Below are 20,759 nucleotides of genomic sequence, written 5' to 3' on the forward strand. Positions count from 1 at the left end.
TTTTTCCCATCTTGGGTGGTTAATGTAAGCAACCTCCACTGGCTCTCCAAGCATGCATCCTTATGCAGCGGTGTGAGGTGTGATCCCAACGCTGAGCTCTCATAGCTCTCCAGACAAGTCTAAAAGAAGGATTGAGGAGAGGAGAGGGGAGCGCTGAAGCCCAAAGACTGCCACTAGACACAAAAGTTTGCATCTTGACAACAGGTGAGTGACACCACACCTCAACATCTACCCATCAGTACTCTCACTGTCACATTTTTCACATTTTTATTACTTTATTCTTCCCACGTTGTACCATCAGTCTTTAGTGTGACTCCTCTTCCCCTCTGCCCAAGCACATAGTTTTACACTGTTATCAGATTCTTTTTAGTAATGGTCTCGTTCCACTACATTACTATATTTGTACGTGTTTTTGGCCCCTCTGTGTTGCACTCGGCAGTTGCTGAGCTACAGTGAGGGCTGCTTCAGTAAGACAAACATTTCTACTGTCTGTTAAGACTTACACAACTGTTTATATTTGAGTTACTGTGATGACGTTCATGCTCTGTTCATGACATCTGCACATTGTTTAGTGTAAATAACAAAAAAATCTGGTCTGCTTGGTCCGTCTAAATCATTCAAATAAATTTTTTACTTCTATATGAATGATAAAATTAGGATTATTTTTGTCCATGTTAGAAAAGTGACAGTTGTCTTTTCAAACATCTAATTCTTTTCAGTCGGCTCACTATAAGTGTGTTTAAGCGTGTTTACGTGCTGTATTTAAAGGTCCAGTGTTTAGGATGTATAGGATTTACTGGCTGTATATGTCAGGAATGGAATATTTAGATTAGATTTTATTTTGAACGTGTTAGAAAATAAAATATAAAAGTAAGAAAAACACAAAAGAAACAGCAAATGTTCAGCAGACATAAATATTTCATGTCTGAAAAGGCATAAGAAGAAGCAAATACCACATTTTTTACCACATGCAACAAACGTAAACATTCATAACACAGCAAGAGCAAAAAGGCAGAATAAAGTAATTAAAAGAGCACAAATCAAAATCAACCTACACATCCTGTCCCCCGTCTAACTGTGATAGTTCCCCTCTCCGATCACCATTATGTTTTCATTTTTTATCTTTACCGTTATTCAATGTAGTAACTCCTTTGATTGGAATGCAATTACTTTTAGTGTTAGTTATCTCTTGAACATATAATTCCTCTCAAATTATAATATTCATAAGTATGTTTTCATTACTGTACTTTCACCTGAAAATAAGAATTGTATTTTTGCTACCATAGAATGAGGGTGTGGGTCTACAGAGGGTGTGGTTCCTCCTCCACGGAGGCTGCAGTGTTTCTCCAGTAGCCCAAAACAGACAAACCAAACACTTGCTCTAGATACCTTTCAAGTTTTTTGCAAGTTTCGTTGCCACTGTTCTTTCTCCTACATGCTTGGAAGGGACGGTGAGGCGAGGTGTTTGCATTCTGACAGCTCATCACTTGATGCCACTAAATCCTCCACACTGGTCCTTAAAGTTCTTGTCTTCAACATTTCCAAGATATTTATAGTTCAAATATCTGTCACACTGTTTCTGCCTAATCCATCAGATTTACTCTTCAGACATGGAGTCAAAAACAGCATCATTGACCAGCGAGGAACTGGCTGCTATTGAGGATGAAGAGGTTATCAATAAGATGGTGAGCCAATGATGTATGACTTTCAGTCAATGGAAAACCAGTTGGAAGTCAGTTGAGCTCCTCATAAAATATCATGCAAACAGTGTTGTAAGAGCATGGCAGGAATTAAATTCTCACAGATCTTCATAAGTGTTTAATCAACCATTTTATATTTGTTGTGATGAAGATCTTCTGTCAGTACACTGAGGATTTTTTCCCTTCATATTTTTTTTTAAGTTTGATGACCTTTAACCCACAGTCATAATGTTGTTTGCAAAAGAGAAAACTAAACACACATAATATACATGGAGGGTAAAACTACAATATCAACGAAAAGCTGTGTTAAAAAGTTAATTTTCAACACTGATTTACAAAACAAGACAGTCTGCAGCTCTGATTTACACAGACAGTCTCAGAGCTCCGACTGCAAAAGTTTTAATACCTTTAACAAACAAACAGGAATGATGCATCTAAGGTTCCAAGAAGTGGGAGGGAACACAGGGCACTAAAAGATCTGTGAAATAACTTGGGGACGGGCCTCTCTGGGCTCTGCTGGCTGAGGTGCAAATTTAAGGACTTAAGACTTGTTGACTAACACTAAACACTATAAAAGACTTGAGATGAGTTGACTTTGACTTCATATTCAGGACTTGAGACTTGAGACAGATTTTTTTATTTATTATTATTAATTAAATGTTTTCATTTACGTTTTGTTTTTGAAAGTGATTTCTGGTGCATTGTGCTCAAACCTGGCAACCTACTGCAGACCAGCAGAGGCCAACGCGCAAGGCAGCTGTCATGGAGCGGTCTGGTCCAAAAATAATAAAATTTGGATTCAAGAATTATATTGTTGATGACGAACACTGTGTGTAAAGTCTAGATGTTCAGTCATTGGAAGGTATCCCTTTAAACATGTCCAGAATTGTGCATCTTTTCTTCATCTCTCGCCTTTTTAACCAGTAGTTTTCCTTTTCAGCTGGACAATGCAACAGATTTTGAAGAGAGACGAATGTTACGTGCTGCATTGAGGGACCTGCTCAAGAAAAAGAGAGGTAAAATCTAATACTGGCTCCCATGCGAGAGCTAACCACAAGGTATCATAATAATAGCTCCATTATTTCCCTGATCCTTTGCTTGCTTTCTAAATTCTCCACGGTCTGTCTTCAGATAAACGGGAGCAGGAGCGTGGGTCGAGGCAGCAGGACCTGAAACAGCAGGTCCTGAGCAAAGGAGGAACAACAACAGGAGCTGTTAGTATAGGCAGAGCATCCATGAACCAGCAGCCACCAACAAACAGTACGATAAAAAGACGCTCTCTGACTCCCTGTAATATTTCAAATGTTTTATACAAATTTTGTGAGCTTAGATAATTTCTCTGCCTCTTGTTAGAGCCATCCGGTCAGCCCTCTCCATCTGCAGGCGGGTGAGTCAGTTTTATGGTCAATTTTGCATGTTTGTGTTCAATCCCTATACAAAGCAGGATTAAAAACATGACAGTGAACAAGTAAAGCATTCATTTCATCCCAGACATGCCTGCATAGTTCTTTTCTCTTTGCAACTCAATCACCTTTTTATTAAAATAATGTTTGCCTTGCATTCAAAGTCGATTTTTGAAACTTAAATAGCTACATGGAGTTACCTGTGAGGTAAATCTATGACTATAATTTATGAAATCTCTAATTTATCAAGGTGATTCAGTACCCAGATGGGAAGCAGAGGGGTCTTGAATCATTCCATTAATAGCAAAACTGGTTTGGCCCAGTAAACTTGGCCCAAATACAGCAATGGCCAGGCCATCTAGTGGTCACATAACCATCTTCCTTCCCTTCACTCCCCTCCACTCTTCCTCTCTCTTCAACCCTGCCAGAACAGTATGTGTAGTAATGTGTAGTCATATATTTAAATGAACACCTTCAAAACAAAGCCGGAAAAGCCCACTGATGCATAAGGCCTGCTATGGTCATACAGTTGGCTGAGATATGGCTACATCATGGGCCATATGTGGCTATTAGATATGGACCAATTGTGGCCAGTAATTCATCACTGGGCCAAATCAATTTAGCTGTTTGAGCCTGTCAGGCTTTATTTCAGAGTTATGACCCCCTCACTGTTCATTAGCTCACTCTCTCTTCTCCATGAGTAGATGCATGCTTCCTTTTGCGTGGGTGGTTGGTTTAGTTCAGTAGAGAGAAAATTGTTCCAACATGAAACGCACACAACATTAGTTACTGTTATATATTATATATGTTATTGTTATATTTGAGAGAAGGAAGACATCTCTACAGGCGATGTCAGCCAAAAACAACTGAAACCAAAACTATGTACATGGATAAATAGCACCACAGGTAAGAGGGAAAATGGGTATTTTTGATTTTAAGGTCAGTGTCACCTTAGTTTCCAATGAGAGCTCTATTGCTGCAAAGCAAAGTCTTCTATGTTTAGTAACACTTTTCTTATGCAAAGCTTCTGCCAAGTTAAAAGATGATGTAAACTGTCTGTGCATGCAGTGTGCATCTTCTTGTCTTTGTTTTTCTCCTCAGCCAGACCAGTCCCACTGTAGCCTCACCCCCAAAAAGTCCTTCTGCTGCAGTACCCAACGCTAAAAATGTCAAACAGATGCTTCTGGACTGGTGCAGGGCCAAAACAGAGCCATATGAGGTAAATATGCCCTGACTCCCCTTGTCTGTGAATTACTGCCCTTTGGAGCTATATATATACAACGCTTTGCCCCTTAAGTCTCATTCTTTGCCACTTTTAAACTGAACCAGGGGGTGGACATCCAGAACTTCTCCTCAAGTTGGAAAGATGGCATAGCCTTCTGCGCCTTGGTGCACCGCTTCTTCCCTGATGCGTTTGAGTACTCCATCCTCAACCCCAACAAGCCCAGGGACAACTTCCAGCTGGCTTTCAGCACCGCAGAGTGAGCTCTCATTCCTTTTATGAAGAAGCAGATGTATCTTGTCTGGACCGAGCTCCAGCGGTGCACTGCAGATAAGAACAAAGTGACTTTACGGTCCTGTGTCATTGTTTGTCTCCAGTGGTTTGTGGGTGACACTCGCTCTCTGTCCGCAGGAGGCTGGCAGGCTGCCCCGCTCTGCTGGACCCTGACGACTTAGTCCGGATGAAAGAGCCCGACTGGAAGTGTGTGTACACGTACATCCAGGAGTTCTACCGCTCCCTGGTGGAGAAAGGCCTCGTCAAAACCAAAAAGCGACTGTAGACAGCTTTCGTGATTCAATTTTTGCAGCTAATACACACACAAGCATGAGCTGAGGTCAAAAAGATAATTTTCTGCACCTTTTTAAACTCAATATTTACATTTTGTCTGTGATCTTTTCATCTTGTTGCCATGAAGGAGAGGATTAAATGTTTGATGTGTCTGGCTGATGCATCATGTGAATGTAAATGCACAATGCGTTGCAGCACTTGTACTGGTTTGTGCGTTAGCAGGGACTTATGGGTGTCTATGTGCTCTCGGTGGACAGCTGGAGCTTAGGATCAGTACATTCCAGTGAGATTACACATCTGCATTAATCCCAGTTAGAGCCATAGAGAATCTGAGAGCGAGTTGTATGAGGTTGCTGTTGAGGGCCTGATTGTGTGAGTATTAAAGACACATTCAATAATAAATATCCATTCCATCATACATGTTGTTGTTCTCTGTCACTGAGGGTTAAACTAAATGCTACTGCAGATACTTTAGTATTTCATTTGCCCGAGAACATATATAGCAATGCCACATGTTTTATTTAAAAGGACTTTCTTATAAATTGTTGAGATTTATGTTGTGTGAATGTGGGAGGTACACAGCTAAAGGGGCACACATTGATTTTATGCATGAATTTGGTTTACTCATCAAGAGAAGCGCTATACTCAGCCTTTCTAATGTCAAATGCAATGCTAAAGGGCTTCACTAAAGGGTCTGCTTTACAAATTTGGACTGCTAAGTTTAAAAGACATGAGGCATTTACTGACAGAAAGGTTAAATTGTAGTAGTATTCTATGTTTTGTGAGCTTGATAAATATTCAGTTCAGTTCAGTTCAAAGGGGCGTCACTGGCATGGCATTTAAATAAAAAGAGGAGGATCGACTACTTGCTTTCATCATCTGTCCCCTGTAAGGCTCCAACTTCATAGAGGTACAGTATTAAAGTGATGGAATACTCCCTTAATACTGCTAAAAATGATAATATGCCCAAGCTGTTTTATTGACACATCGCACAGTTCACCTGAATAAGAGAGAGATTAGCTGTGGACAAGCTCCATGTCACACACACACCCGCACACACACAGCATGATCCCCAGTTCCCCCAGTTACCTTTATGAAAATAAACATATATTTTGTGTATTTAGACTGAGAAGGTGTGGTCACAATGTCACTGCAAGTGCAAATTTTGAGGAAAATCTCACCTTAAAGGAACCAAACTACAACCGCAAACCATATCAGCACACAGAAAGAAGTGTGCGTCCACTCATGGACGAGAGGCTCGTGCTTGTGACAGCGTGGGACGTAAACATTAATGGCGTCTTTCTTGGCTGAGCTGTTGCATCAATCCTGGCAGGTGTAGTTTAAGAAAATAGTTCCAACATGAAAATACTCAAAACAAGGTCGACGGATTATCTTGAGGAAGCGGGTCATGATTGGAAAGACACATTGCTGTTGAGACCATTTAGTCTCATATATTCAAGTGAGCGTAGACATTTCTATAGTCAATATCTCCAAAGCTCAGAAACTCACTACAAAACAATCTAGATGGATAAACAGCACTACAGGTAAGAGATAAAAAATGTAGTTTTTATTCTGAGGTGAACTGTTCCTTTAATGACGTATCACCACATATATGGGGCATCAAATAGAGGTGCATATATTTCGTTGTTAAGTATTAAATTGATCACCAGCTACTTTGATAATTGATTAATCGCTTTGAATCATTTTTTCGAGAAAAAATGTGCAAATTCTCTAATTCCACCTTCTTAAATATGAATATTTTCTGCTATCTTTAAATAACAGGACATTTGAAGACGTCAGGTTGGGCTTTTGGAAATACTGCTCAACATTTCTCATATTTTTTTGTAACATTTTATCGACTAAACAACTAATAGATTAATTGAGAAAATCATAAACAAGTTGATCAATAAGGAAAATAATTGTTTCAACTCTCTCAAAGTTGTTATAAGAATTAACTAATTTTTACATGAATCTCTACAAAGGTGTAAGCACAACAACAGTTTGAATTGCAGCATTACTTTTTTTATGCATTACACTGTATAGAGGGAGCTGATAGCTTTGCTTTGCCACGCTTAAGTTTAATTACTTGCTTGCTGATCAATTCAGTGACAATCAGTGACGCACTGGTGTCAGATTAATGCGTCACTGATCGGACAGATGCTCAATTATTTCTGCACGGCTGCACTTTGGCAGCTGATTTTTGTTTTGCCTCTGCCCGCCCTCCCCAGGTGCCCACATGTTTTTTTTTACCCAGAGTGCACTCAGAGGGAGGGAGAGTGATGGGTCGGTCGGTGTACGGCCGGTGTGCAGGAGGAGCAGCAGCAGCAGCAGGAGGAGGAGGAAGAGGAGGAGGTGCAGAAAAGTGCACAGCTGCTCCGGCCAACTGCGCTGCGCTGTAGTGTAGACACTGATAAGTAGGATGAGGAGGAATAATCAGCTCTTGTGTTTTAGTCCAAACATCAACATGCAGGAGTCGGGACGCATCAAGCGTGACCGCCTCCTGTCCTGACAGCCCTGCGGCGGCGGTCTGCACCGACACGGACACGTCGACGGGTCGTGTGTCCGTCCTGCAGACTGGCTGGATCGGCCGGCCGGCGTGTCTCCGGACCAGACATCGATCATCGTCCTTTAAGTGACGGACGCTCCTGTCGCGTTGACTGGCGCGCGAGAAAAAAGGAGACTGATGCTCCTCATCTCCTCCTCTGTGTGAACGTGTGAGATCACCTTTACGGTTCACCTTGGAAATTAAAAAAAACAACAAAAAAAAAAACGCACGAAAGGTAAGACAGATGTTTGCACCTGGCCGCAGCAGCTTCGTGTTTGTGTTGATTTTGCATGTGAAATTGCGCTTCCTGGTGTTTTTCTTTCACCTTTGTGGATGATGGAGCTGTCATTCAGACTTGCAGCCTCATCATGCACTGTGAAATATGAAAAGGGCCCACTTGTTCTGTGATATTAAAGCTGTGAAAGTTTTTTAAAGTGAATTCAATGCAAACCTATCTGATCATCACCATGACTCACAGCTCTGTTACTACTGTGGTCACATGAAAGAAAGAGATCACAATTAGCATCTCATGAATGATTAAACAGAGGTGTATAATATCTGTGTGGGAGGGCACATAAACAAAATGGTGGGAGGCCCTTGTCCTGCTGTCACAGCCTCCTCCTGGTGACCTACGCTGTCTGTTGACATTGTCTGATGTGTCTCCATTATCTGCAGCTGTGTGTCCCCCTCTCAGTCCTGTGTCTCGAGCAGGACAAAGAGATCAAATGGTGTTTGAGCGGTGAGCAATAAAACGCTTTACTCTGTGATACCATCCCATAATGATCACCAACAGTTCTGCCTTTTGCCTTGCAAAAAGGGTCAGGGGCTAATTAATGTTGCTAGGCAACAAGGATGTAATCCAGGACAGAAGTCCAAAGTTAGTTCTTCAGCCGGGGGGTAGAATATAACTTTATGCTACTTTATGTTTTTACTGTACCACACTTTTTACTCCACGTCATTTTTATGACAGTAGGGCTGGGAAATATATCAATCTTAAATTTTGGATATTCATCATACCAAGAAATTGGCCTACATGTTGTCTTTTTCTGGTTTTAAGGGCTTCATAAGAGTAAAGTGATGTAATTTCATGAATTTACCAGATTGTTCTAGCTGTTCTATTATTTGCTTTTACCCGCTTTGTCATTATTTCCACATTATTAATGACTAATTGACTAAAGTCTCAATATGTTAATATTTAATTCATATTTTGTGAAAGTATCAACAGTCATCCCTGCAATAGTGTTGCAATATTGAAGTATTTGGTCAAAAATATTGTGATAAATGATTTTGTCAGCCCTACTGTTGTTATATTAGCAGACAGGATCATCATATTTTAGAATTTACAGTATCTTACTTTAAAGAAAATGTGTATGTATATACATTTATTGTATGTTGTGGCATAGCATAAAAATATCAAGCTGTACTTTTCTTTGTATGTTTTCATGCTAATACTTGAATGCATTCAGTGCTATCATTTTCACATTCGTACTTTTATGTGGTGGTTCTAATAGAATCTATTTACATGCTTTAATAAAAAATATATCTCAAAGTCTGTTGAGAAAACATGTAGCTCAATCTGGAAACCGCAGCAAAATGGTACATACTGTTTTCAGACTGAACGTACCCCAGGTATTCAGGGGGCAGGACGGTCACCTGGTAGGAGGTGGAGCCAAGCCTTTTGTGACATCATAAAGGGAGGAAAACATACATTTTCTGAAAGGGGGAGGAAGCAAAAAGTAGAGAAGATGGTCTTTTCTCATGTTTTCGGAGTCTTTAGATGCAGCAGGTGCACATATTTTTATTGAAAAAAACATGAAAAAGTGTATTTTGCATAATATTTGACCTATATTTAAGTAAAAGATTAAAGTATTTGTTCCAGCACTGCCTCAGACCAATTTGCCTTCTCATGATAACGTCATCAGTGATGCCTGGGGTGATGCAGACAGGCGCTCAGTGTAATGTGATCATTATGTTCAGCCTCTACTCAATGCAAGCAGGTCCGTTGCTGTTTCATCTGTTTATCAAGGACTCACTGACTGATGGTGAGGTTTGCAGTATTTCAGAAACTTCCTAACTTGCAAATCCTGTCTGAACTGGTTGGTGACTATGGGAATTAGGGTTAGAAACTGATTTAAGAAAAAGCCATTTCAAATGAACAGTTTCTAAATCAGTGTTCCCTTTCTAATTTAAGACAGGGAAGGGGCATAACACAGGCTTCCTAAGTCCTAGAATCTTAAACTCTTCCAACTTTAAGATAACTGCTAAGCTGTCCTAACAGTAGCTGATGGATTGTTATCTAACTTGTTTAATCCATTTTACTAATTTTACAGAATAGATGCCAGATATGGTGGAGACTGTTTATGATATCTTATTTTTGGTCCCAAGATAGCATTGTTGTTCCAAAAGGAACATCTGTTGATTTCTCTACAGATGTTACCAACACAGCTAACAGTGTCCATCATTGTTTTTGCTTATTTTTTTTCATTGGACATTTCAGTTTCAGTGAGACAAAACAACTGTCACAGAGGTTTGCTTGGCAAGAAAAAAAAAAGCAGCATTGGTTGTCAGGTAACAGACAAACATTGATAAAAATTGATTGATTGGATTGAGTATTTAGGATTCCCTAACCAGAAGTAAGATAGGATAAAGTAAAATAGATAGGATTCCAAAAGTTAGTTAAGATTTCCTTTGTAATCTGGCCACCGTGACATAAGTTAAGGCAGTTGCAAAACATGGTGAACAGCAAAGAGCACTGAAGTCTGTAAGTCACACTATCTTGTTTTTATCTCAGATTGTTGTGTTATAATTATCCACACGCTGCTTGTTGCAGGTTGATGGATCGCGTGCAGCAGAAACAAATAAGCACTGAGCCTTGTGGGCCCAAAGTGCCACCTGGTCCCTGTGCATTGATTGGAGCTGGTCCAGGTTTACCTCCACAGCTTGCAATCCAGGAACCACCTCTCATCAGCCCATCAGACGCGCTCAAGAAACCAGCTGTATTGAGCCCCATGCAGGCTGCAGTACCACCTATGAACCTGACCAACCAAATGCAGTCAGGGCAGCCAAAGTCTGGGTCCACTCCAATGACACTGGCAAGCATAAGCCGGCCCAGACCGACCGCTCTTGGAACTAAACTCGCTCCAAAGACGACCAGAATCTCAGTGGACCCCTCCAAGGAAATACATTTGATCCCAGTTTGCATCCCAGCACCTCAGAGTGCCAACATCTTGCCGCATTCCCCAACAGAGTCGTCCTCTGTCCCCCTCCACAGTCCTCAGAGTCCCCACAGCCCTCAGTCTTACACCAGCCAGCCTTACCTGAGCCCCAACCCCAGCCTCAGCCCCAGGCCCAGCCTGAGTCCTCATCCTCAGAGGACCCCCTCACCTGGGAGCTCAACACAGAGTCACATGCAGTCCGAGAAGCCAGGAGAGAACAACGACTTCAGGTGAGACAAACAACAACAGGTTTATTAAAACATTTTTACATTACTTTGCCTGTGAATGTTCCCTGTCACGTCTACATACAGCTGCAGTCAGAAGCTGTCCTGCAGAAGGCTGATGTGTGCCACACCGCGTCACATGAATCAAAGCTGCGAATTTCACTAAGAGCTTTGTGAAGCTGACAGAGTGACATAGCCATATTTTGTTGGCAGACTTCCCAGAGGCACACTTTTGTTGTGTGCCTCGCTCATGAACAACGGCTGCCTGTAAAAAGCTCTGTTTAAATTTGTGGAGCTGTGTTTATATGACGGAGGAAACAGACGGCAGCAGCAACCTCTGCCAGGCCTGCTGTCACATTCAAACACACATTTCTCACCACATAGATTATATTCTAACACACCATGCTGGTGGATTTGCATGTTTTACCTACAAAATCCCACATACTTTACTTACCAAAGTACATCCATTCATGTCAGTATGTTATGAAAATCCTCTTGCATGGAAAACTTCATCACACTAATAATGCTTTCTTCTCTTTTTTATTTGTTTTATTTTATTGTCAGGGTTCTGTTATATCACTATAATCAGGCACTGTTTTAAAGATTGTGCTGAAAAGCATTACCATGATAAGCTACATATGTTGTGTGAAAATTAGATTCTGTAGCAAGCAATAAGCTAACAAGAACGTTTTGAAAAGAAAAATGTGCATCTGATAGTTTTTGACATTTTCATGTTGCTGTTCAGTCGATGTTGATGGGAAATGTAGTCAGCTGAGTTCTAATGCTGCAAACATCTGTTCATCCAGTGACATCACTGGAATTGCAGGAAGCACAATATTTGTTAAAGATGTATTTGTTAAAGTCCAAATACCATTTTAGATTAAATATTGTCATGCTGCTGCTGGTTGTCGGTCGTTGTTTGTTAAAGATCCCTGCAAAAGTCACACCATAATTATTTTAATGTGTTTTTCAATGAAAATGAGAATTATATGTAAAAACATCAACATCATTATTTTCTACTACTGGACAACATATACCAATATAGGCCGATATATAGCTGTAAATATCAGGATAATAATTTAGAGAATCCTTCAGTGTGCAAATGATTGATTAATTGAGAAAATAATCAAGAGATACAATGTTAGCTGCAGCCCTGATTCGTTGCTCCTGTTATGAAAAAGTGTGGCTGGTAGTTTAATTTCAAAGAACAGTTTTCTTCATCTCTTTCACTTTTCCAGCAGTCACACTCACGCTCTCACATACACGCACCTTAGTCATCATCATCGAGGTACAAAGAGGTGCTTAATTGTGCTTAGCTTTTTTTCTATATCCAGCAGCAGCACTGATGAGAGGTATTTCTCTGAGGATTACGGCGCAGATTATGTCCTCTTTCACTCTACAATATATATGTAGTCCTACTTAAAGCTAATGCAGCATGTCCACTGTTGTTTCTGTTCTCTGAAAGGGTGTACATTGTCACTTGGAACGTGGGATCAGCTGTCCCGCCAGATGACATCACTTCTCTGTTTGGACCAAATGTTTCAGATGGGAGCGTTGACATGTTTATCATCGGGTAAGCAAGTATTTCTACCAGCTCAGCTCGGCAGTGCCAGAGAGACAGGCGGGAGTGCCCACTCAGTCATCTGTGTCCACTTTCATCCGTCCCCTTCTGTAGCCATCACTGTCCTTTTTATTGATGCTTCGTTCTCACTTGTTAATCACAGTTCTCTTCTTCTTTGGCACCGCGCAGACTCCAGGAGGTCAACTCCATGATAAACAAGCGGCTGAAGGATGTTCTTTTTTCAGACCAGTGGAGCGACCTCTGCATGGACACACTCAGTCCTTTTGGATATGTTTTGGTCAGTACAAAGTTAAATCTGATCCGATTTTATTTTTTAGGGAGGTGGGAAATAACTAAATAAAAATATTTTATTACTTCCAGGTATCAGTACTTAAGCATTTATGTTTCTAACAAATTGATGATTTTACTCCCTATATTTGAACACAAGTACTTTCTACCCCTTACATCTGCTAAACAGGCTTGGTACTTTAGTTTTAATGAATGTGAGTGCAATCATTGAATATTTTTATTTTGCCTCATTGTGCAATATGTAACAACATGATGAAAAACTACAAAAAAGACGTAACAAGAAAAAAAAATGTACTGAGATGAAAAACAACATAAAAGACAAAAAGACAAAAAATGCATAACTAGACAAAAATCCTCATATAAGATGTAAAAAAAGAAAAACTACATAAAAAACGTAACAAGACAAAAATGAAAGAACAAGACAAAAAGACATGAGACAAAAAATGACATAAAAGACACAACAAGACAAAAAACACATAAAAAGACAAAAAAAACAACAACATTTAAGACCTAACACGACAAAATACAACGTGAAGACGCAACGAGACAAAAATTATAGTATAAGTATAAATGTACTTCAGTGGGCAACTTTTTACTTTTATACTTTACATACTACGTACGTTTCAGAGTCTGTACTCTTTCCTTTACCTGAGTAAAGAAGTTGGGTCAGTCCGTCTATTTTTACCAGTGTTTTTTAAATAAATATCTGTACTTCTACTTGAGTACAGAATGTGTGTACTTTTGCCACCTCTGATGTTGATATATTGTTTTTCATGTGTTCTATTTGTTTAGGTAGCGTCCCAACGTATGCAGGGAGTGCTGCTGCTGGTTTTCTCTAAGTTCTGCCATCTTCCATTCCTCAGAGGTGTGCAGACACAGAGTACACGCACAGGACTTGGGGGATATTGGGTACGTGCTGCGCATTAAAGACCATTCCTCTGACGCTGATTTATCATGTTGCAAGGTTTGTGGTGGGTTAGTGTCAGTGGGATTTAGGGGAGGGGGTCGGGGTGTTGAAAGGTGGTGTGTGTGTGTGTGTGCTCCCTCGCTGTGCGTGGGTGCATATGTCAGTGTGTGACCTTCCCGTGCGTGTTGATGTCAGCATCACCCCTGGCTGCTGCTGGTGCAGTCTCCTTCTCTTTGAGGTCAGTGCAGCAGCAGGCTGTCTGGCTTTCTGGTTCTGTGACTCACGGGTAGAAAAAATATCCTGACGTTGTCCATGAACACAGATATGGTTGATACATGCCATGTTTTTTTTTTCTTTTTTTAGAAGTATCTTAAAAGATGCTCTGCATAAGGGATCTTCTTCTTGATGTGTCCTCTTTTTGCCCTTTTCTGGCACTCTAAGGGGAATAAAGGGGGCGTCAGTGCGAGGATGACAATGTTTGGCCATCCCGTGTGCTTCCTCAACTGTCACCTGCCGGCTCACATGAGGAACCTGGAGCAGCGGATGGAGGACTTTGAAAGCATCCTGCAGCAGCAGCAGTTTGATGGAGGGACTGCCACCGGTGTGCTCGACCATGAGTGGGTGACATCATGTTTTACATATGAGTTTAATTTATTCATCTGAAGATTGACCACCCATGACAAAGATGCACACCATCAAATCGTGATTCACAAAGTGCAAATTAACAAATAATGCATTTGTAACAAATATTTCTTCTACCCAAAATTGCTTGTTATTATTTGGGAAAAAATCATTTCCAAATGTAATGCAGTAACGTTCCAGAGAACTACTCTCTACTTTTACAGTACAATTTTACACAAGTACTCAATTTTATTATTATTATTATTGTTACTATTATATTAGTATATATGTGTATAATAGGGATGTTATGATTAATCATCAATCAATTAATCCATATTCAGAATTTAACAAATTAAATATGTATTAATTATTAATTAATCAATAGTAAGGGAGTGGTGAAAATTGCACCTCATTTGACATATTTTGTCTGATGGAACCATTTGTTGAATGGAAAATTAAACTGAAAAGGAAAACAAAACAAGAAAAAAAAGGAAAATGTGAAAAACGGGGGAAAAAATTGTGATTTGTTTCTTATTAACTATTAATGATTAATTGATTAATTGATTGTACGCCTGCATCATTGTAATTTAAGATTATTCCCTTCAGCTGAAAGATATTTTTTTTATATTCTTACTGTAAATAGTTTCTATTTCAATACAAAACAGAATCTTTTGATTTATAAAAACATTTTTTTTTCAGTTTTTGATTGTTCAAGGTCCCTCAGGTAAATGGGGGAGATGGTTTTGGGCTTCAGGTCATAAAACTTTAGTTTAGTTAAAATCAAAAATAAAAAAGAGAGGGAGATGAAAAAATAGTATGAGGATGTGCAAATATATTCCCTAATTAATTAAATGCCGATATTAAAACAACTTGATGCTTTGTAGACACAACAATTTCATTGTCAATGAATATTAAGTTAGAAATTACATCACACATTCATTCATAAAATATTCTGCTTTGATTTTTATTTGCACCAAAATGTTTCAGACCTGATCGGAGTGACAGCTGGCTGTGACTATGAAGTATTTCATTTCAGTAGATATCAATAATTATTGATCATTTTTTGATGTCTTCATCATTTTCAATAAAGACCAAGAGATAAAAGGGCTGAATGTAACCACTCTATTTTGAATTGAATTTAACCATTTTAAATCACACAGTTAATAGACATTACAGGCTTAAGAAGCCTGTCATACTAATGAGCTGTCATGTCCTTTTTAATAACAATTTGCTCACCGTCTTCACTCATCTTCTCCTCTTGTTTGCTGAACACATCTGTTGAAATGATCTGCTGTTTGCACGTCACTCGTAGCCACTCCAATATCAGGTAATATGATTATGGACCAATCTGAGCTATAAACTGCAACAGCAGCTCAGTGATGAAAAACAAAAATCGATTTTAGGAGGTCATATTACATGATGAAGCTAAAAGTCTCACTGTTTGATCTTTTATGTGTCTTGAATTTCAATCATTAACACACTTTTTCTTTTTTTTACTGTTTTGTGGTTCATTTTCTGTTCACAGTGTGGTGTTTTGGTTCGGGGATTTAAACTTCCGTATCGAAGACTATGACATTCATGTGGTGAAATGTGCCATCGACAGCAATAAGCTGCCTCTTCTGTGGGAACGAGATCAGGTGAGGCTTCTTCTGAATTTTAAAACATTGACACGAATCCTTCACGAAGACTCTTCCCACCACCTTCACACCACCTGGTTGTCTCTTGATTGCCCACCACGACCAGCAGGAGGCGCTGTGGCACAAAGTGAACAAACACCACCCTCAGTCATGGTGAAATGAAATTCTTTGAGGCCTGTGAGCTGCTCTGTTTATCTTCTCTGCAGCTCAACATGGCTAAAAACACAGAGTCCATCCTGGAGGGCTTCATTGAGGGACAACTCAACTTCCCACCTACTTATAAGTTTGATGTGGGCACTCACACGTACGACACCAGGTCGGTCCAGTCACCTCCATCACAAACTCACTCCATCAGATTTTATTTTTCTACAGAGTAAAGAACAATCTGCCCCTCTTTGCTTCTTCTCTGTCAGTGCTAAGAAGAGAAAACCTGCCTGGACGGACCGCATCCTCTGGCGCCTTCGTCGTACCGGCTCCCCAGTTCCTACCCACAATGCAGCACTACAGCGGGGTCTTACCTCTTGGTTGGGTGGGGCGACTAAAGTGACACAGCATGTGTACCGAAGTCACATGGGCTACACCATCAGTGACCACAAGCCTGTTTCTGCCTTGTTTTCACTGCATGTGAGACTAAATTTCACACCAGGGATGTAACAATATATCGAACATCACAATGAAAAACCAAACCGTACTGTGACGACACCTACCATGATGTTACATGGTTGATTATTTTATTTTATTATTCTTATTTCTTTTTTTATAAAAGGAGTGCTACTGAGTGCTGCATTGTTTTTGTTTTGCAAATATTGCAAATAAATCAAACATTTATTGCCAAAGACAATTCATAACAATTTTTGCACATGTTTAGGTCATAGCTGGCTAATTTAATTTAATTTTATTAAAGAAGGACAACAGAGGCACTGTAAGTTAAAAGAAAAGAAACTAACTTCATTTGAACAAAAAAATACTGTATATATATGTTTTTTTTCTTAATACTTAATAATTGAAAACACTAACAAATGATTAATCACTTAATCATTCGTCATTATTACTCTTTTTTCTTCTCTCATTTTAATTTTTTCCTTTTTTTCTCATTTGATGTTAATTTTTCCTTATTCAACAACATGGCTCTGCCAGACAAAACAATGTAAAATACAGAGCAATTACTGTGTTTTCAATTCATTTCAAATAATTTATTTTAGAATCAGTTAATAAAGATAAGATGAGATGAGATAAGACATTGTTACAGCAGCAAACTGAATGACAAAAACAGAACGAAGCATCAATAAAGACAATAAAAAGTATGCAATCAATATAAACAAGAGAAAAACATAAATATGAGCAATTTAAACAGGAGGAAAAACAAAATTATGAATAATTTAAATAAGAGGAAATATTAAAAAATAGGAACATTATATACATACATATAAACAGTTGCACAAAGGGAATATTGGTATTGTATAGTGAAATGATAATACACCTCAATGAAATGATCAGTTAATACATTTTAATTTGTTAAATTTTAATGGTGATTAATTGATTGATCGTTAATCATTAACATCCCAAATCATATCATGGATTTTTTTATTGTGGTATTATTGTACCCTGAGGTTTTGTATCGTTACATCCCTGTTTCACTCATTTCTTCAAATATACTGAAATCAGATTTATAATTTATGTTTTATTTAACTGTCTATGCTCTTTTCTAGTTCCCATTCAAGGTGGATATGCCCCTGGTGGAGCTGCAGGTGAACAAGGAGTGGTGTAAAGTCTCAGACGCTACAGTCAGATTCACTGTTGCATCAACTTACCAGCGCAGCTCATGGGACTGGGTGGCGATTTACAAGGTAATTCTCAAACTGTTGTTACTCAGAGGCTCAGAATAAATTCTGTGTCAGCGTCTGATGCCGTGTGTTATTTCCGCACAGGTTGGCTTCAGACATCACAAAGATTACCAGGCTTACATATGGGCCAAGGGAGAGCATGCGACACAGGTGCGTCCGATGCTCAGATTTACAAATGTATTCAGCGCCACGGCTGATTTCAGGTTAATTTAATTCTGTTCTTCTCCTCACCAGGTGACTTTTTCAGAGGAGGATTTGCCAAGAGATGACTGCGAATACATCCTGGGTTACTACAGTAACAATATGAACAGTATTGTTGGACTGTCGACACGTATTCAGGTAAGAAAAGTCAAAGGACAAAGGGGAGACATCTCACTCCTTCTTATGATATATTCATGAATGGTTATGCAGATGTATACATGGCCAAAAGTATGAGGACACACAAACAGTACAACCATACTGAAAATTACTGAAGCAATTTTTCAATTCTGAAAATACTTAGAAACTAATTATCTTTCGATCAGCCAGCTCAGTTTTTCCCAAATTGGGGGGCGGGCCTCTCCGGGTTATTAAGTTATTTCACCAAAATTCAACTTGAATCCTTTTAAAATCCTTTTTTTGTTAATGATTGACAGTAATTATAGGATGGGGAGGCGTGAACTTTTCTAGGGAAGAGCCACTGAACTAAGTGATTCAGTGACTAATTTTTGCAGTCATTTCTTTACAGGCCTTGTTTTTGTGCACAGCAGCATTGTTGTGTTTTTTGTTGTTTTCAAAAATTGCCACAATGTCAGAGAAACACTACTCAAGTCTAAAAAGACAATTGTGAAACAGAATATTATATTCCTAAGAATATTTTAGTGTCAATATTAATAATATTTTAATGTTTAATCACCAAAAAAAAGAGAATTGTTTTGTTTTTGTTACCTTAGAATGAGTCATCTACATCTACAGAGGGTGCTGATCCTCCTCCATGGGGGTCGCCATGTTGCACCACCATGTTTCTACTGTAGTCCAGAACAGACACGGCCTGTCACATTTTTTGTGATTTTCACAGTGTGTAGGTGTGTAGGTTCTCCTACACACTTGGAAGGGGAGAGTGAGACAATGTGTTTGCAGTTTGCCACATGCCGCAAAATCTTACACACTGGCCCTTTAGGTACATTGCTTTTTTTGCTTGAGTAAAGGGTTGTAGAAGATGTGTCCACATACTTTTGATCATATAGTTTCCTTTTTTAGCAAGCTTGCTCACGCAGTTACATATGGAAACCCATTTCTGTGAATGTGATGATAGAAAAGAAGATCCTGTAAGTCATTATAATGAGAAACTTTCTTAAAATAATGAAATAAGAGAGTTTTTCTAATAATGACTTAGAGGATCTTTATTTTCATCGCATTGGCAGAGATGAGCATCCATAGTAATCTTCTCTTGAATCCTTCATCCTAAACAGATCAAGATTCCAGTCCACAGCCCCACCGCGCGTCGCTCTGACAGCTCAGACGTCAGTTCGGAAGATGACAGCACTTTGGTCCTACTGGCTCCAAACTCCCGCAGCCCGAGCCCTAAAACCGGCAAACACCACCATCGCCACCGTCGCAGCCGCAGCCCGGCTGTCCCTGCTCTCACCTCCAACCCCCTCCCCTCCCTGCAGGGCCTCAGCCTGTGTCCTCGCTCCAAAGAGGGCCAGGCTCGCAGCCGCTCACCCTGCTCCGCTGCTAAGAAGGAGCGACTGGTCTCCCCCGACACTGTGCAGTCTCCCACCATCAGCCCGCTCAGTCCCCGCAGCCCCGTGTCTCCAGGCAGTGGAGTGACGGCGCCGGAGGCCCTGATCGCTGCCATCATAGGTGAACACAGGTCACCTCAGGTTAGCCCCACAGGGGTCAAACAGATAGGAAAGACAGGGGAAACAAACACTGCATAGAATATAGACATCTATAGTTAAAAGCAGGTACTGTACAAAGTATGGAAGCATATTTCTGCCAATGTGATGGAAAAAAGAACCTTTAAGTCATTATAATGAAATACTTCATAAAAATAATGAATCAGTATCTCAAATTAATGATGTAGTGTCACAGTTTTATTATCAGTTTATCATTATTTTGAGATACTACAATATTTTACAATAGTAACTCAATATTTTATGATACTAACTCTTTATTTTAAAAACATTTCTAGTATTTTAAGATACTAAATCATTATTTTGAAACACTACATCACTATTTTGTGATACTAACCCATTATTTTGAGATGCTTCGCCATAATTTTTGAGATACGTAGTCGTTATTTTAAGATAGTAACTCATTTGAAAAAAGTTTTTCAATATTTTGAGATACTAACTCAGTATTTTGAGAAGGTTTTTCATTATTTTGAGATAAAAATCATTATTTTTAGAAAGTTTCCCATTATTTTGAGATACTAATTCGTTATTTTGAGGAGGTCTTTCATTATTTTGAGATGCAAAATCGTTATTTTGAAAGACCAATTCATTATTTTGAGAAAGGCTCTCATCATAATGACTTTCAGGTTCTTGTTTTTTCCATCTCATTGACGGAAATGGGCTCCCATAAGGAGAACAACGGCAATATCCATGCATTCAGAGTCTGATCTGATCCCACAAAGTAAGTCACTGTGCTCGTAGAAGCGGCACATTTACTGACTCCTACTGTAGTTTGCAAACATTCCGCATTGTAGCCCTGCAGCAGCTCTCTGTTTCTGAATCTACATCATCTCATACACTATGTGTATCCTGGAGTCAAAGATGTGTCCGGACTCCTGATGACAAGTGCTTTTATAGACTCATAAGCTATATCATATGTAAACAAACATATTGAATGTGAAACCAAAGTCAGAGTAAACCTGTGATGGATGTGAGCGGCGGTATGGATCCATGTAAACAGTCACGTATCAAAATAAGGACCCTGGACCACAAGTATTGATGGTATCATAGTTCACAACAGAGAGTTTGTGTGTGCGTGTGTGTGTCGGTGTGTGTGTGTGTTGGGG

The 20,759-nt window shown here is 39.5% G+C and overlaps 2 protein-coding genes across 2 annotated transcripts; both read left to right on the forward strand.

The window, feature by feature from the left end:
- smtna (smoothelin a) lies at positions 1 to 5,672 on the forward strand. The gene is made up of 8 exons (XM_084745949.1): positions 1 to 204; positions 1,596 to 1,685; positions 2,641 to 2,716; positions 2,832 to 2,960; positions 3,054 to 3,087; positions 4,205 to 4,322; positions 4,433 to 4,584; positions 4,737 to 5,672. The coding sequence occupies exons 2-8, from the start codon at positions 1,611 to 1,613 to the stop codon at positions 4,882 to 4,884; spliced, it is 732 nt and encodes a 243-aa protein (XP_084602075.1). The 5' UTR covers positions 1 to 204; positions 1,596 to 1,610; the 3' UTR covers positions 4,885 to 5,672.
- A 1,480-nt stretch (positions 5,673 to 7,152) lies between these two features.
- On the forward strand, positions 7,153 to 19,859 carry inpp5ja (inositol polyphosphate-5-phosphatase Ja). The gene is made up of 13 exons (XM_084745373.1): positions 7,153 to 7,672; positions 10,268 to 10,882; positions 12,342 to 12,449; positions 12,627 to 12,735; positions 13,539 to 13,655; positions 14,095 to 14,270; positions 15,800 to 15,911; positions 16,118 to 16,227; positions 16,325 to 16,535; positions 17,621 to 17,758; positions 17,840 to 17,905; positions 17,990 to 18,094; positions 19,207 to 19,859. The coding sequence occupies exons 2-13, from the start codon at positions 10,272 to 10,274 to the stop codon at positions 19,675 to 19,677; spliced, it is 2,334 nt and encodes a 777-aa protein (XP_084601499.1). The 5' UTR covers positions 7,153 to 7,672; positions 10,268 to 10,271; the 3' UTR covers positions 19,678 to 19,859.
- Positions 19,860 to 20,759: the final 900 nt, after the last annotated feature.

The sequence above is a fragment of the Lutjanus erythropterus genome, chromosome 20, assembly GCF_056507025.1.
Source record: "Lutjanus erythropterus isolate fLutEry1 chromosome 20, fLutEry1.hap2, whole genome shotgun sequence".
Lineage (NCBI taxonomy): Eukaryota > Metazoa > Chordata > Actinopteri > Lutjaniformes > Lutjanidae > Lutjanus > Lutjanus erythropterus.